We start from the raw sequence: 16,706 nt of genomic DNA, 5'->3' as shown, positions 1-16,706 counted from the left end.
CCTTTTTATAGGACAAACCTCTCCTTCCCCATGGGACAATGTGCAAAGCGCAAATCGCCCAAAGATGTGGCGAAGTACATTATGCACTTTGTCCCAGGTGATAGGAGAGATTTGCAGCAGCTCTGTGTGAATGGGCCCTAATAGCCCTGTGTGCCTGTCCTGTGAGATGCAATCCCTATGCTAAGTGTACCTGTGTGTGGTACTTCTGGAAACACTCCCCTAAGCATAGGGCAGGGTGGTCAGGACAGAAATAGTGGGTGTCACGCCTTATTCCACTCCTGCTACAGACACAACATTTTTTTTGGGGTGGGGGTCGGTTTTAGGTACCAGCAACGACACTGGGGAAATGTCGCTCGTGTAGACGGCTCACTACACTGGTGGATGGGACCACGGAACCTCCTGGATACAGGAGGTTCTTGATGATCTCTACCTGAAATTTGAGGAGATCCTTCCTCAAAATTTCCTATATAGCACCCGATGATGCTTTCCGGTCAGCCAATCACTGTAATGCCAGTAACCAACATGGCTACGGCATTACAGAGAGGGCCAATACTTCCCCGCACGTTTATTGGCTGTGTAGCAGCCAACAAACGTGCGGGGAGGAGACTCTAGCATCGTGCTCAAGCACATGTGGTGTTCAGCCGAACACCGCGATGTGCCAAGCATCGCGATGCTAGAGTGAAAATGGTGTTCGGCCGAGCATGCTCGCCCAACACTCAGCACATGAAGGAAACCCTGATATCAGAGGAATTGTAATCAGTAAACATGAGCAGAAGATTGGCCTCTATCCACTTGCAGAGAGAGCAGAGCCTCTAGGTGTAATGGTAACTCCCCCATTGCTCCTAGAGGCTCATTTCCATACATTAAAACTTCATATCTCAGCAATGCAGGCACAAATGAACATGGGACCAACACAGATGCCTTCAGCTGCCAAGCGCACGTGTAACAGATCAGCCAGTGTCATAGGTACAAATCTGCTGACAGATGCCCTCTAAGCTGCATTTTTTTCTAGAATCTGTTTGTACAGCCATATTGGTATGAGATGTGGAGAAGGACGAACTGAAGGCACACACAGTAGAGTATTAAAAGAAGGGATGGATAGCATGCACCACAGAGAACGACGCTGGAGCTTGCAGCGTCACATACAGGCTTGTCCGATAAAACAGGTCTTGAAAAATAAATTAGGCGATACACAAAATCATCCCAGATACTCCGTATTGTACTCGATACACTGGTCCATATGGAGAAAAACAACAAAAAGTAATATGCCTTGGCCTCATTTATCAGTCATGTACCTTGTGCACCTCAGTATGGAGTCTTTGCCCAGCTATTAGGTCATGCCTTTTCTTTCATAGCCCTGTGGTCTTCAGAAAGGGACATTTATATATCTATCATTTCTAATCCCTTTTTGCATTTCTTTAAAAATTCTGTAATTAACCCTATTTCTCAATCCTGTAAATTAATTCTGCATTCTGCAGGAACCGCCAGGTAATAATCCGTGACTTGTTCTGCTCCCGGGTCACGGCAGGATGCAGCTGACAGCCTGGAGTCCACTATTGTAGAAGCAGGACTTAATCACATAGGAACAGAGCCTAATAATTAACAAAGTGGCGTGTTTACAGCACACGCTAGTCGTGATTTGTAAATGACCCTATAATGCGCGTTAATGGCTGCCTTATGCCTGGCGGGGTACATACAGTCTCTTCTATATGGGCAGCTTTTCAACACATGATGGCTATATCTGCAGCGTTAGGCCTCATAACCGTGTTTTGTTTTTCCTGCATCCCATCCACATTTTTTGAAGATCGGATGCGAACCAATTAATTTAAATGCAGACGCAAAAAATGTGGACAGCACACCATATGCTGCCCGCATGTCCTTTACGCAAAAAAAAAAAATCGAACATGTCCTGTGTTTGTCCATTTGGTGGACAAGAATAAGCATTTTGACAATAGGTCTGTATCTGTATTTTGCAGATCCATGGTTTGAGGACCGCATAATACATACTCTCGTGTGCATGAGGTCTTAATAATGCAAAGAAATGCAAGTATCGGGACATAGCATAAGAAAAAAAAGCACCTTAACAAGGACTTGTCTCCACTTCTGACATGTCTTTTTTTAGGCCAGACACATACAAGCGAATTGAATGCGAGGAACTTTCAGCGCGTGTCAGTGTGAGGTCCCGTTCTGGCCTCCTCTCGTCTAACAGGATTGCAGAGCAGAATAATGATCTATAACACTGTGTGACCATGAGAGTCTATTGTATCACTCTGACAGAATTATGTATTTAGTAGATTCTAGGTCTCCTAGGGTCACACAGAATTATAGATCAGTACCTACTGTCAGAATTGAATGTGAGAAACTTTCAGCACGCCACGCGCTGCAAGTTTCTCACATTCAATTCGCTCGTGTGTGTCTGGCCTTAGGGATTACTTGCATTCTCCATTTAATAAAGATGGCTGTTTCTCTATTCCTCCTGAACACATGACTACCTTGACAACTTGGCTTTCACCATTGCCTTGGTCAAACGGGTGTGTCCTGCGTAGTCTGGCACTGGCATCACTGATTGAACAGTGTCAGACACTCGCAACCAACTGGTAACACACAGTGGTCAATTTATTCATACATTTTCTAGGAGAATCTGACCTGGTCTGATGATAGAACATCAATTTTGAACTCATGGAGAACCACTTTAAAACTAGTCCTGGTCATTCCAGTTTATGAACAACAGTTTTTTGCATATTTTTTTTTTCTCAAATGGCCTCCATGGACATTCCCACCTTGTCAGAAGTCTCCTTTGACACTAAGCTGATCACAAAGTGACCCCCATTTGGAGAGAAACAAGGAACCAAGTTTTCAGTTTTCCCACAGCACCCCCACAGGGACAATTAGGCATTACACTTTGGCAATTCAAATGAGTGAGTTTTTCTTTTTTCTTTACAGAAACTTCAATTTACTTTCCTTTGGAGAAGAAGCTGAAGAGGAGGAGGAAGAGGTGAATAAAGTCAGTGAGGTAATACTCTATATCGATTACAACTCAGTCAACTGGTGCTGGATGAAAGACGTTTTACTAGTGTTCGTTTTCCGGTATTGAGTTCCGTCCTAGGGGCTCAATACCGGAAAAAAACGCATTAGTTTTATCCTAATGCATTCTGAATGGAGAGCAATCCGTTCAGTATGTCTTCAGTTTCGTCACTTTTATGGTATTTGGCCAGAGAAAATACCGCAGCATGGTATTTTCTCTAGCCAAAATTCCGAAATACTTGCCTGATTGGCGGATCCGCCATTAATTTCCATTGAAATGTATTAATGCCGGATCCGGTACCAAGTGTTCCGGAAAACCATCCTGTTGCCCGGTCTGCACATACCTTTTAAAAATGTGAATAAATAATTACGGATCCATTTTTCCGGATGTCACCAGAGAGACGGATCCAGTATTTCAATGCATTTGTCAGACAGATCCGCATCCGGAAACAAATGGTATCAGTTTGCGCACGGATTTCCGTTGCCTGAACTGCCTGCCAGATCTGGAAATCCTCTAAACACAAGTGTGACAATAGTCTTGTATAGTAATTTCCATGCAGTTCATTTCCGATAAATAGCTCCTGTAAAGGTGCCGCAGATCACCCCATGAATGAGCAAAAAAACTTGTTCATTGGGTGAAATGATCTTTGGTATGGACACCTCTGTCATCATTTCTGGGCAGCAGGTTCTTTATCCCAGAACTAGAAACCATCTTCCGTAGCTGCTGGTGGCTGCATGGATGAAGGCCTGTTCTCTCCCAGGGATCTGTGTGTATTTTACCTGTGACCACGTAGGAGATGAGGCTCTCTGGTCAATGAGAAGGAAAATATCATATGATAGATGTAGTCTGGGTGGGCATCACACAGGAGAATGACATGTTAGTTGTATCTGTACGTCAGGTTCTGCTGACGTATGCGTATATCAGAAGCCACGGCGCTGTTCTGGATCAGTTGTATATTGGATCCCAGCAGAGCCCATTGACTTATAATGGGGTGTTCAGAGTTCTGTGGGGCTTCTGTCATTGTATTGGTAATAATAACACTGCATGCCTCATGATAGGGCATCAATATCGGATCAGTGGCGGTACAACTCCAGGCATCCCCGTCGGTGCGGTGGCCTTTGCGCAAGCACTTTGTCCTCTTCTGTGTTTACCTGCACAGTGTCCAAACACCTGATTGGCGGGGGTGCTGAGAGTCAGACCCCCCCGCCGATCTTATATTGATGTTCTATATTAGTCATCAATATCCTGGCGCCGCTAAACCTATTTAAGGTGAGCAACTGTTTCTCCAGCTTTCCTGTGAGACTATAGTTTTTTTCATACTGATACTTGTAAAGGCACTCCGCCAACAGCAATTACCAGCTCAGTCGGGTGTGTGTATGTGTATTATAGAAGCAGTTTGAGTCCACTTCTTCCCAATGGCTGCCTGTAATGAATGTCTCTGCGGTCTTCTAACTCACCTGACTGATCTGACCCAAGCTAACGGAGAGAGCCAGGCGACTTCTTGGTGCCTGCAAATGCAGGATATTGCAGAATGATCAAGAGACATGACCTGTTGCACTTTTTATCTGGTAACTCTCACGTTGCACTTTTTAGTATTTTTTTTATAGAAAAAAATACAATTCAATTTTGCACCAAATTAGTCTTGAGTGATACAATATATCTGTGTATTGAATTCCTGTTGTGTGAGAAAGACAAGATGGCTTTTATTTACCGTATCTCGCCAACATATTGTGCAGCACTGGATGACACCTTTTACATAAACTGTAGATGGGGGGGGGGGGGGAACCAGAGGGGGAATCTACGACCTTAGCATCATCAGGAGCTGCAGGAGGTTTAACAGTTGGGTAATGGCAGTTTCTTTTTTTTTTTTTTGTCTTTGCTTTTTTCCTTCAGCTAGTTTTAATTTTTAGACTCTTGAACAACATCTTGGTTGTAGGAAAAGAATAGAGAAAAAGGTTATACTCGCTGTTCTGAACCTCCTGCACTCCAGTTCCACCAATTCAATTCAATTCATGTTCTTGGCTGCAGCAATTACCGTACATCCCATTGGTCTCAGCGCCATACGGCACAAGACCACTGAGGCCAATGATTGGCTGCAGCGGTCACGTGGAATATACAGGCACGTCACTGCTGTGGTTATGTAAACAAAGCCTAACCGGAGGATTGGCGTGACTGCGCTGGAGCAGAGGGAGTTTGGAACAGAGCGCATAGGGGCTCTAGATGACTGCGCTGCGAGGTTGTGTTGCGTTTGTGACGCGGCTGCGCGGTAGTCGGGTACAATGCGGCCATACTGTCCACAGCTGGCTTCCTGTGAATGCTTGTTCCCGATAATTGGCCTGAAAATTGTTCAGTCTAATAGGGCCCTCATTTTATATTGTTTTAACAACCTCTCTGCCTTTATTGTTTTTTTAACTGTCAAACTGAGACTTCTCCATGAGCTGAGCCCAGTATTTCCACTCCTCTCTACTCAGGGGAACTGCAATACCAAGCACAGTCAGTGGACTTATTGAATGTGTTTTAATCAGGGCCGTAGCTATAGGGGAAGCAGTGGAAGCTGCAGCTTTGGGGCCCTGACCCAGAAGGGGCCCATCCAGGAGGAGGAGGACTAAAGGATTTGGTCAGGGCCCCCTCAACAGTATTACACTATGAAATTATATACAGTGACCGTATAGACAGTGTATAAAACGGATGGAACAGTTGCCGGCCCTGGTCTGAGAGAGCGATCTTTACTAGCCACAGGAATGGGGCGGCATAAAAGGAAGGGGTCACTAAAAAATTACTGTGGGATGGAGCCCCATTAAAAAATTTGCTGTGGGGACCAGTCAATTCTAGCTACGCCACTGGTTTTAATGCTTTTCTGCGGTTATGGGGTAAAGGTTTGACTACTGTATGAGGAAAGAAGGTATAAAATGTAAACATTTTTTCGATTTTATTTTACAGACATTCAAAGGAAAGAGTAAGAGTAGTCACGATCTCCTTAAGGATGACCCTCGTCTAAGCTCAGTTCCAGCGATTGACAAGTAAGAAATCCTGTAATGTGGACCAAAGTGTTTTGGTGGGAAAGGGTCTGGTCTAGAATTTTTCATGTTGTTTTTACTATCATTATAAGAAAGTTTAAGTTTACAATAACTCATAAGGAAGAATTGGACGGTAGTTTTTTATGTATTTATTTGAGCCACACGTTTTGTGTATTAGGTTTTAACCTTCTAATGGCCAGACCTGAATATGTCTTAATGACCTTACACTTTTTATTTAGTGCTCGTGGTGGTTTAACAGTCCTAACTTTATTTCTTGGGCTGTCAAAATTATTTGTGCAACTTTCTTGCGTGTCACCTAGGGCTTTTTATTACCATGTTTTTTAGGGAATAATTTTTGCAGATTTTTTTTGTTTTATTTTGGGAAAATAAAAGGATTTAATTGAACACCTGGATTATATAACCCAGTACACGGACATACACATCAGACTCTCTACAGATTTCTAAGGCTAGCCATACACCAAAATTGGCATGGACGACCTTTATCTAATGTGTATGGCCATCTTTGTCACCTCTATTGCCCTTAGGCATCCTGCACACGAACGTGTGCTGCCCGTTGCCGTATTGCGGACCATTCACTTCAATGGGTCCGCAAATCCGGAGATGCGGAATGGAAGCACGGAATGGAACCCTACGGAAGCACTACGGAGTACTTTCATGGTGTTTCGTCCCGTACTTCCATTCTGCAAAAAGATAGAACATGTCCTATCTTTTTGCGGATCGCGGACCCATTAAAGTGAATGGGTCCGCGATCCGCTGCGGTTGCCCCGCGGCCTGTGTTTGTGCATTGCGTCTCGCAGCTCGGCCACGGGGCACACACTTTTTTTATTTGTCGGTTCATATAGCCATATGAGGGCTTGTTTTTTGCGGGACAAGTTGTACTTTTCAACGCCATGATTTAATATTGCATATGATGTAGTGGGAAGCGGGAAAACAATTCCAAATGGGGTGAAACTGCAAAAAAAATGCAGTTGCACCACAGTTTTACGTTTTTTATTTTTTTTATTTACGACATTTGATAGAACTGACTAATTACTTTTATTCTACAGGTCAGTACAAATCTGGTGATACCTTTTATCTGTATCGTTTTTATTGCGTTTTGAAAAAATGTAAAAGTATAATTATGTGTACGGAGCTGTATGGGAGCTCATTTTTTTTGCGGGGCGATCTGAACTTTTCATTGATGCCATTCTGGGGTGTTTTTTATTTAATTTTTAATCGGCCATTTGGACGTTTTTTTCCGTTTTGCTGTTTGCCGTATGGGGAATATATTTTTATACTGTAGGGGTTTTCGCGACACCGATGAAGTGTATTTTTTAGATTTTTTTAGTTCTTTTACTTTTATTTTGTGAAAAGGGGGGTGATTTGAATATTTTATTTTTTTTAAATTTTATTTTTTACACTTTTTTTTGTTATCGTTCCCATAAGGAACTACAACAATCAACCATCTGATTGCTATTATAATAGACTCCAATGCACTTGCTTGAGTTTACTACTTTCCTATGGAGCCCGATTACAGGCAAGGGCTCCTTAGGAAATACTATGCAGCAGCCTCCTGTCATTCACAAAGACAGGGGCTGCTGCACACAAGCTCCGGCTCCTCTGATCGACTCACGGGGGAGCCGGAGCACCACCGAAAGCTTGTTCTTTCGGTTTTTCGCGCTTAGATGCCATGGTCAGAATAGACCACTGCATCTGAGGGGTTAAATGTCCGCGATCGGCATTACTGCCGGTTGCGGACATGAGCCGCGGGTGATGCTATAAGAAGCAGGCGCGCTCAGGAGTGGGTGCCATCTTTAAAGACCTGGCCTGCGCCGTACTATTACGGCTCTGAGAGGGAAGGGGTTAAAATGGCTTTGGGGGAAAAAACTCCTGAAAGTGGCCCCATGTTGTAGGTGGGTTCAAACTGACAGAAGAAGGGCCAATTCAAGTAGGTAGGGACAACCGAAGTAGGTGGGGCCTGCAATACTGTAGCAACAGAACCAAATACCACAGGACAGCAGAAAATACTGCCGCCCTCATCACAGTATTCAACTGTACCACCGTTATGAGGACAGTAATACAGTTGAGTTAGGGAGGGCACTGTTGAGCATTTGATCAATATGTACCTGGCCTGCGGCCATCAAGAGTGTTGACTGGCCCCCTGGGAAATTTCCCTGTAGGGTCTATGGCCAATCTGCCCCTGAATGAAGCTGCAGTGCTTGTACATCACCTGCTGCTTCATCAGAATGGGCGGACACAGGACTCCCGTTCTCATAAATTGTGGATGTCCCAGTAGTTGGACCACCACCTATCAGATACTTACTGAATCCCCATCCTGTGAATAGAGGATATGTTACTATCTTTGCACAACCCCTTAAATGATCTATCACCCCATCTAAAATGTCTTTATAGAACATCTTTTAAATATTGGACTTTTCTCTCAGCCATTCATTTGTTAACGTGCCTAATAAAGGGGCCTCTGTGCTTTTGCAAATGTAATTTTTGCTTATCCAATTTGTCTTTTTAACACCCATAAGTTACCTACTAATCTGCTCTGAAGGGCCATTCACACAGGCCGAATGAGCAGCGGAGAGCGTCACAGCCAGGGAGAAGGAGACACCCCTTGAGAAACAGGGCCGTTTCCTCCTCCCTGTACCGATGGTATGATTGACATACCAGACAGAAAACCAGAGCAGCGGGGGAACGGAGCAACTCAAAGGGAAAATAGTAACCGATATAACATGCCTTCAGTATGCCCTACCTTGCCAGCTATTTACATGATAACGTCAGGACTGTTGAAAGGTCCTCTTTAAGCCACATTCTTATCAGTAGTATAAGTAAGAACTGAGCTATAATGAGTGTTTATAATGTCAGCAAGCAGAGATAAGGAGCCTTTCTGACTGAAAAGAGAGAAAATACAGATCCCACTAGTAGTAAACTCAAAGCTGTGCAGGGAAAACAGCTCATCATGTTTAATAAAGATCAATGAAAAAAAATATTTTTAGTTCAAAATTAGTACAATGCAATAGTAAAAAAAAAATCGCTACAAAACCTGTACATAGCACATGCGCACAACCTCTCCATTCATTTCTTTGGGAATTCCGCTCTACTCGGCTATCTCCAGAACGCCCATAAAAATTAACTGTGCAACCACGCGCATGTACGAACCGCCACTCCGGTCATTTCAGGTGAGCTGCAAGGGGGTACTGAGCCCCTGTTCTCGTGATCGCGGGGGTCCCAGTGGTAGGACCCACACCAATCTGATAGATATTCAACCGGAATACCCCTTTAAGTAACATGGCCACTGAAATTTTCATAATTCTTATTTTCCAGTCCTCAAATACTGTTTTATACTTAAAATAATATTTGGAATATGTATTCTTCTAAAATATCCTTCAATATCCTACACAGTGAATATCTGATAGCTGCCAATGTCAAAAATCAATGTAATATTCCAAATCTGTTTTTCAGCTCAAAAGCCTCGGCACAGTCTAACAGCGACAGTGATGAGGTAAGTGTACAATTTTTTGGTTGCTATGGTAACTTTAGAATTTATAAATTTTTATTTGATTGCTCGGCTAGGGGTGGCGCTGGGAAATTAAAAGGTACAACATACGGTAGTTTTCTGAGGCGAAAAAGAAGCACTGGAGTATAAGCAACTGAAGCTGAACAGTCTTTGGAAATTGAGTACATCTGAAAGCCACGAGAAAATTGGTCAATTTTATCTTCAATAAGTCTAGTTCTAAGATCATTTCAAAAATGATATTGTAAAGTGTTATTTTTTATAGTATCAGTGTAATGTATAATACAGTGTGATGTAAAATGGAGTGATTTCTCAAAACTGGGGTAAAGGAAAACTGGCTTAATTGCCTATAGCAACCAATCAGATTCCAACTTTCATTTTTCGCTCCTTTGGAAAATGAGAGAAATCAATCCGATTGGTTGTTGCGTGCAACTAATTCACTTTGCCTTTGCAAAAAATACTAATCCCGTAGGACAGAGGGATAAAACTTAACATTTATTATTGGTTCAATCTAAAATTATAGACACCAGAGGAGAAGCCTCTACACCAAACAAGAATTAACAAGACAGCCCGGCGGGCAAGACAGTACATATATATATATATATACAATGTGAACAGAATATTGCAAATAACTGGAACGTTCTCACCCGATTGTGGATCAGGATGTCTCATGAAGAAGACTGGAGGTGGAAACGGTCCTTTAGTGCTTCTTGTTCACACAGGAAGGATAGGCATGCCCCTTCAGATTGGGTGGGTGACGGGGTAGTTGACCCTAGGCAACCCTAAGAAGGGGGGCAGGGGCTAGTATGCCCTACCTATCTATACGGGGACTTACCCCGCAAGGAGCGTCCCCGTCCGGATACCTGGCCCTGTGGGGACAGAAAGCCTAGTAGTCCCTTAAAAATGCTCCCTACGTGTCACGTTTCAGTTCGTCACAGAAAATCATCAGGGGAGATCAATGGTACACACAGGGCTATGGATTGGGCATGTGCGACCAAGGAGACAGAATAGTACAAAAAAAGGGGGGGTTTTTATATGGGTCAAAAGCCTGAAAACGTGTGTAACCAGTCAGGCTAAAGCACACAAGGCATGACCGCATCAAAGGTTATATCAATCAATATAGGTGCACCAGTGGGTGCCAACTATGATATAACACTGGGCCACAGGATAGTTAATCCGAGGGCAGTGTACTCACCACTCTGTGTCTTTAAATACACTCCAATGTCGCCAGTTACCCTGCCGCTTCCTGTTTCCGGGCACGTGACTAGGTGAGCAGGATGTCACATGTCCGGCGGAACGCAGGAGGTGAGCGTGCGTTCCACCCAGACGCGGCCCGTGGAGCGCGTCGCCAAGAGATGACGCCGCACAACATGTGATAGATCACATGACCAGTGACTGGTCACGGGGCGCGCCGGGCCGGAAAGACCACGCCCACCACCCCAGCGCCGAGGAGGAAGCCTAACAGTGTATGGGCAGGGGGCGGATTGGTGTGTGGGCAAAATAATTGAACACATTGGTTGATTGTGACACAATTAATCGCTAGGTGGATCCAAAGTTATGAGGATCCATGGTAACATTTCAATTATATGAAGTAGATAAACTAGGCTATTAGAGGCAGGTTCAAATGTACACCGGCCAAAGGAGGGGTATAACCGGCCCAGCGGGGGAAGAGAGAATATACAGATAGCCGGATATTTAAATAAAACAGCTAAAATTAAGCTGTTCGTTTAATCCCAAGGGGGTCACTGTTTTCAAGTAGTAGATCCAGCGCAATTCGCTCTGCAATATGGCACGGTCCCAGTCCCCTCCGCGTTTAGGGGGTAAAACGCGGTCGATGCCCATCACGGAGATACGGGCTTTCCCATTGTGTTGACGGTGAACATGATTGGCGACCGGAGTGTCCTTAGCTTTAGCTATGTTGCCATAGTTTGCTAAAACGTCCCTAATTTTTTTAATATTCTACTTTCAAAAATAATATTCGACTCTAGAGCAATAGTAAAAAGGCAGCATAGCAATACTAGTACTTTGTAGAGCTTTGTAGCCTGCTAAACATGGGGGAAATGGGTATAAAGTAAAAAACTAAAGTATACTACTTTATAATATGTCTTGTTCTTGTTGTGCTTTGTTAGTCTTGTTTCATTAATGGGTTTACTTACTACTGATTTACAGAAAGCTGTGGTTAACAAGTGGACTCTGACTACAGTAGGCACTTGTGTAGTCAGGTTCTGTCAGTGGAAGAGTTATTCCTAAGTAGATAAAGCAACATATTCAATCAATTGCAAGAACTGGAAAGTGTTTGTTTCTTACCATTATAATGTAGGGGTTGGTGGTATTGTCTGGGAAAAAAACACAGTACACAAGAGGGGAAGTAATGACGTACTAAGTGAGTCTATGTGCTTGTCCAGGATTTGTCCACTGGATACACAGTGTAGAGCAATCCGGGGTGGGCTGGCCATAGACCCTAAATGCTGGAGCATCAGATACTTATGCACCTGGGCAGCAGCCGCAGGTGCCTTCCTGAATTCAACTGTATGTGTCTTCAGTATGGTGATAGGGGCAGTATTTTTATGCTGCACTATGGTATTTGGTTCTGCTGTGGCAGTATTTTGTGCTGCAGTATAGTATCTCTGGCCCCACCTACTTCTGTTGTCCCTGCCTAGTTGTGGCTTGTGTTGGCCCTGCCTACTTGTGTTGCCTTGCCCTCAGTCAATTTGGAGTTGCCGACAACTTGGGGCTACTTTTAGGTTTGTTTTTCCCAGGGCCACTTTAAGTTCCAAGTCTGCCCCTGAGAGCAAGACATAACACCCGGCACTTGCACTGTATGTATTTTGGATCAAAAGACTTCAAACACTTAAAGGGAATCTGTCACCAAAATATGACATTGTACACCACTTACATGTCTCTCTAGCACACCTATCCATGATCAAATGGTAGCTTTGTAATTTTCTTCTGAGTTTCATCAGCAGGAAAAACGCACTTTAATCCATATGCAAATGAGGGCTCGCAAGTGCCCAGGGGCGGCGTTCTGTGTGTAGGTGCCCAGGCTGCTCTGCCTTCTTTTTACGTTACTCCTCCCCAGCCTCTTCCTTGGCCCGCCCTGCAAGTCCCTTACGTCATCCACAGGACCGGCCGATATACCGTGCGTGCGCAGTGCACCGCCGGCACGGGCATGCGCACTGTGATGCCAGTTGTGAGCACGGCATCGCTACATGTAGTGCGCATGTGCCAGCACAGGCATGAAACCAATGACTAGAGGGTGGACCAGAAGCAAACAGGAGGACTGGAGAACATGTAACGATGCTGTGCCCACAATGGGCATCACAGTGCGCATGCTCGCGCCGGCGGTGCACTGAACACCCGCGGGATATCGTCCGGTCCTGTGGATGACGCAAGGGACCCTTGCAGGGCGGGCCAAGGAAGAGGCTGGGGGGGAGTAACGTAAAAAGAAGGCAGAGCAGCCTGGGCACCTACACACGGAACGCTGCCCCTGGGCACTTGCGAGCCCTCATTTGCATATGGATTATAGTGCGTTTTTCCTGCTTGTGAAACTCAGAAGAAAATGATAAAGGTACCATACGAATCATGGATAGGTGTGCTAGACGAACCATGTAAGTGGTGTACAATGTCATATTTTGGTGACAGACTCCCTTTAATAGATTGACCAGCCCATATATTCGGTGACCTGTGCTGTCCATGTTCTCAATTTCATAACCCCCCCCCCCCCCCCCCCTCTCAAAATTGTGCCTATGTAATTGACAAAAAATAAAATATCAATGTATATTGTGTGAATTGTTGAGAAGTATAATATTTCCACATCCCTATTTCAGAGAAATGATGAACTCTAGTGGTATCTTGTCTGTATCGTGTACCACACTTTGTGTTAAAGGGGTTTTCTGATCCCATAATTTGTTATTATCTGCCCAGACTACTCCACACACTCTGTATGTTTGCCCCAAATACCTGTTTTTCATGTCGGCACGTTCTTTCTCCTGTTCTCAGCATCGCTGCCTCCTGGCAGAATATTTACATGAAGAACTTCCTGTTTTCATTACCTTCCTGCTGGGTTTTCTAACCAGTTCCAGCATACTTTACTTTGTAATGTTTGGATTGCTCCACCTAACATGGTGTAGGGGCTGTGATTTCTGCAGTGTGGCAGGTGGAGCCCAGAGAAACATTACAGAGCAAAGAATGCTGGGTTTTGTTTAAAAACCCATCTGAGAGGAAAATGGGAAGTCCTGAATGTAAACATCCTGCCAGGGTGCAATGATGCTGAGAACAGGGGGTGGAAAGTGCTGACACATAAAACAGGTATATGGGGCAGAAAAATGCAGTGTTTGGGGTTACTCTGGGCAGACACAAAATATTTTATAAGGGGACTAGAACTTTAAATTCCAGATAAAATTGGGCAGCAACAAAGCATATTTACTCCTTTGCGGCTTTAGGAAAAGAGCTCTTTGGCACCATAAAGTTAAATTCCGTACCATAAATCAACTTGTCTCACTTGACTTCAAGCCAGATACTCATGGATACTAACAGGTCACCTGATAGTATCTCATGGTTGCATTCACCTGACCATATTTTCGGTCTGTGTCCAAATTGCATTTTCTACAGATGGCATGCAGACCTATTAATTTCTATGAGGCCTCAAAAAATGCGGAGAGCACACGTATGTCATCCATGTACTATCTGCATCCGTGTATCCGAGACGCAAATTAAACAACACATCTCAGTGTGGTGCTGTCCATCTGGGAGGACCACATTCGCTCCATTGCCTGTGCGATTTATCAGATTTTGAGCCTTAACCAAAGATTTAAAGAGCTCCACCATTCCCTATCCCAATTTGGTTTGATGTGATAAGACAACGTTAAGTCTAGTATAACCAAGTCTAAAAATATATCTGTGTGGGACACGTGTCCAAAGAGAGACGTTTTTGTACCACCCATATAGTGCCATAGTATCTGCAATAGCGCTGAACTTTATTACCATAAAGGGGAATTAGACTGCGAGTGTCACTTTATCCAGAGACCAACGTGAGTGCAGTTCTGCCGACTGTAACAGGGCTACGGAAATAGCTGAAGATCAATATAGTAGTCTGAAGAAGCAGCCATGGCATATATATAGCCTTGCTATAGTACAACATGAGATGTTTTGTGTACTGGCTGCAGTCTGCTATGGCCGCCATTATCAGACTAGCTGCCACCCACACACAACTTAGAAATAGTAGCATGAACTTTAGATACTCTTTGGGCCACTAGCTACGTTGGTACATGCCAGTACACCAGCTGATGTCATTTCATATATATTCACAATGCGCTGAAATTAGTTCCAGGCCTGCTGGATAGATAAGTGCTGTAATAGATAGAGTTATAGTGAAGGCCGACAAATAATGTCTAATGAGAGCGTATTCATGAAGGCTCTTATGTCTCTACTTAGAATTCCTCAAGACTTCTACAATCAGAACAAAAACCAGCTGGTGTCTAAGCCCAGTCTTGAAGTAAATCCTTTTAAGATGCAGTTTTATCGTCTTGTTATAATACTCTTCTGCAGCGCTCTGGTCTCTGGGAGCCCTCTATGTGCCCAGACAGTCTAATTGGTATCTAATTATAAAATGAAAGGCATCGAGAAATGTGAATAGATTGTGACATAGAAAGCACAGGAAGCATCAGAAATACACACACATGCTGGCGGTGCCCTAATAAAATATATTATGCTGGTGCTCATACTAAAAGTCCAGCACCTTGCATTAGTGATTTAAAGGGAATGTATCGCCTATATACTTTTTTTTTTTTTTTTTTTCTCACTGTCAGCAGATTTGTACCTTTGAAACTGTCTGATCTGTTACATGTGCGTTTGGCAGCTGAAGGCACCTATGTTGGTCCCATGTTCATATGTGCCCTCATTGCTGAGAAAAATGTTTTAATATATGCAAATGAGCCTGTAGGAGCAACGGGGGGCATTGGCATCACACCTAAAGCCTCTGCAACTGCCACACCCTCTGCACTTTGATTGACAAGGCCAGGCATTATGAACTTACCACATCGTAAATCAGTGTCATCCAGACATTAGGGGAGCCACAACCAACACGAAGGTCGTAAGACTCCTCTAAAACCTAGGTGCGTCTTATAAAGCGAAAAATACGGTGTGTATAATATATATATATATATATATATATATATACACACACACAGTACAGACCAAAAGTTTGGACACATCTTCTCATTCAAAGAGTTTTCTTTATTTTCATGACTATGAAAATTGTAGATTCACACTGAAGGCATCATTCTAGGTTCTTCAAAGTAGCCACCTTTTGCTTTGAATACTGCTTTGCACACTCTTGGCATTCTCTTGATGAGCTTCAAGAGGTAGTCACCTGAAATGGTTTTCACTTCACAGGTGTGCCCTGTCAGGTTTAATAAGTGGGATTTCTTGCCTTATAAATGGGGTTGGGACCATCAGTTGCATTGTGGAGAAGTCAGGTGGATACACAGCTGATAGTCCTACTGAATAGACTGTTAGAATTTGTATTATGGCAAGAAAAAAGCAGCCAGTCAGTCCGAAAAATTGGGAAAACTTTGAAAGTGTCCCCAAGTGCAGTCACAAATACCATCAAGCGCTACAAAGAAACTGGCTCACATGCGGACCGCCCCAGGAAAGGAAGACCAAGAGTCACCTCTGCTGCGGAGGATAAGGTCATCTGAGTCACCAGCCTCAGAAATCGCAGGTTAACAGCAGCTCAGATTAGAGACCAGGTCAATGCCACACAGAGTTCTAGCAGCAGACACATCTCTAGAACAACTGTTAAGAGGAGACTGTGTGAATCAGGTCTTCATGGTAGAATATCTGCTAGGAAACCACTGCTAAGGACAGGCAACAAGCAGAAGAGACTTGTTTGGGCTAAAGAACACAAGGAATGGACATTAGACCAGTGGAAATCTGTGCTTTGGTCTGATGAGTCCAAATTTGAGATCTTTGGTTCCAACCACCGTGTCTTTGTGCGACGCAGAAAAGGTGAACGGATGGACTTTACATGCCTGGTTCCCACTGTGAAGCATGGTGGAGAAGGTGTGATGGTGTGGGGGTGCTTTGCTGGTGACACTGTTGGGGATTTATTCAAAATTGAAGGCATACTGAACCAGCATGG

General features: G+C 43.9%; 1 protein-coding gene across 1 annotated transcript in view; it reads left to right on the top strand.

Annotated features, from left to right (window-relative positions):
* CWC27 (CWC27 spliceosome associated cyclophilin) overlaps positions 1-16,706 on the top strand; it is a 256,562-nt gene that overhangs the window by 65,857 nt on the left and 173,999 nt on the right. The window contains exons 7-9 of the mRNA XM_044276156.1: positions 2,944-3,013; positions 5,966-6,045; positions 9,514-9,553. Coding sequence (XP_044132091.1) covers positions 2,944-3,013; positions 5,966-6,045; positions 9,514-9,553 — 190 coding nt within the window. The remainder of the gene's footprint in view (positions 1-2,943; positions 3,014-5,965; positions 6,046-9,513; positions 9,554-16,706) is intronic.

The sequence above is a fragment of the Bufo gargarizans genome, chromosome 1 (assembly GCF_014858855.1).
Source record: "Bufo gargarizans isolate SCDJY-AF-19 chromosome 1, ASM1485885v1, whole genome shotgun sequence".
NCBI lineage: Eukaryota > Metazoa > Chordata > Amphibia > Anura > Bufonidae > Bufo > Bufo gargarizans.
Note: the sequence above shows the minus strand (reverse complement) of the source record. Positions and strands in the feature narration are given on the sequence as shown.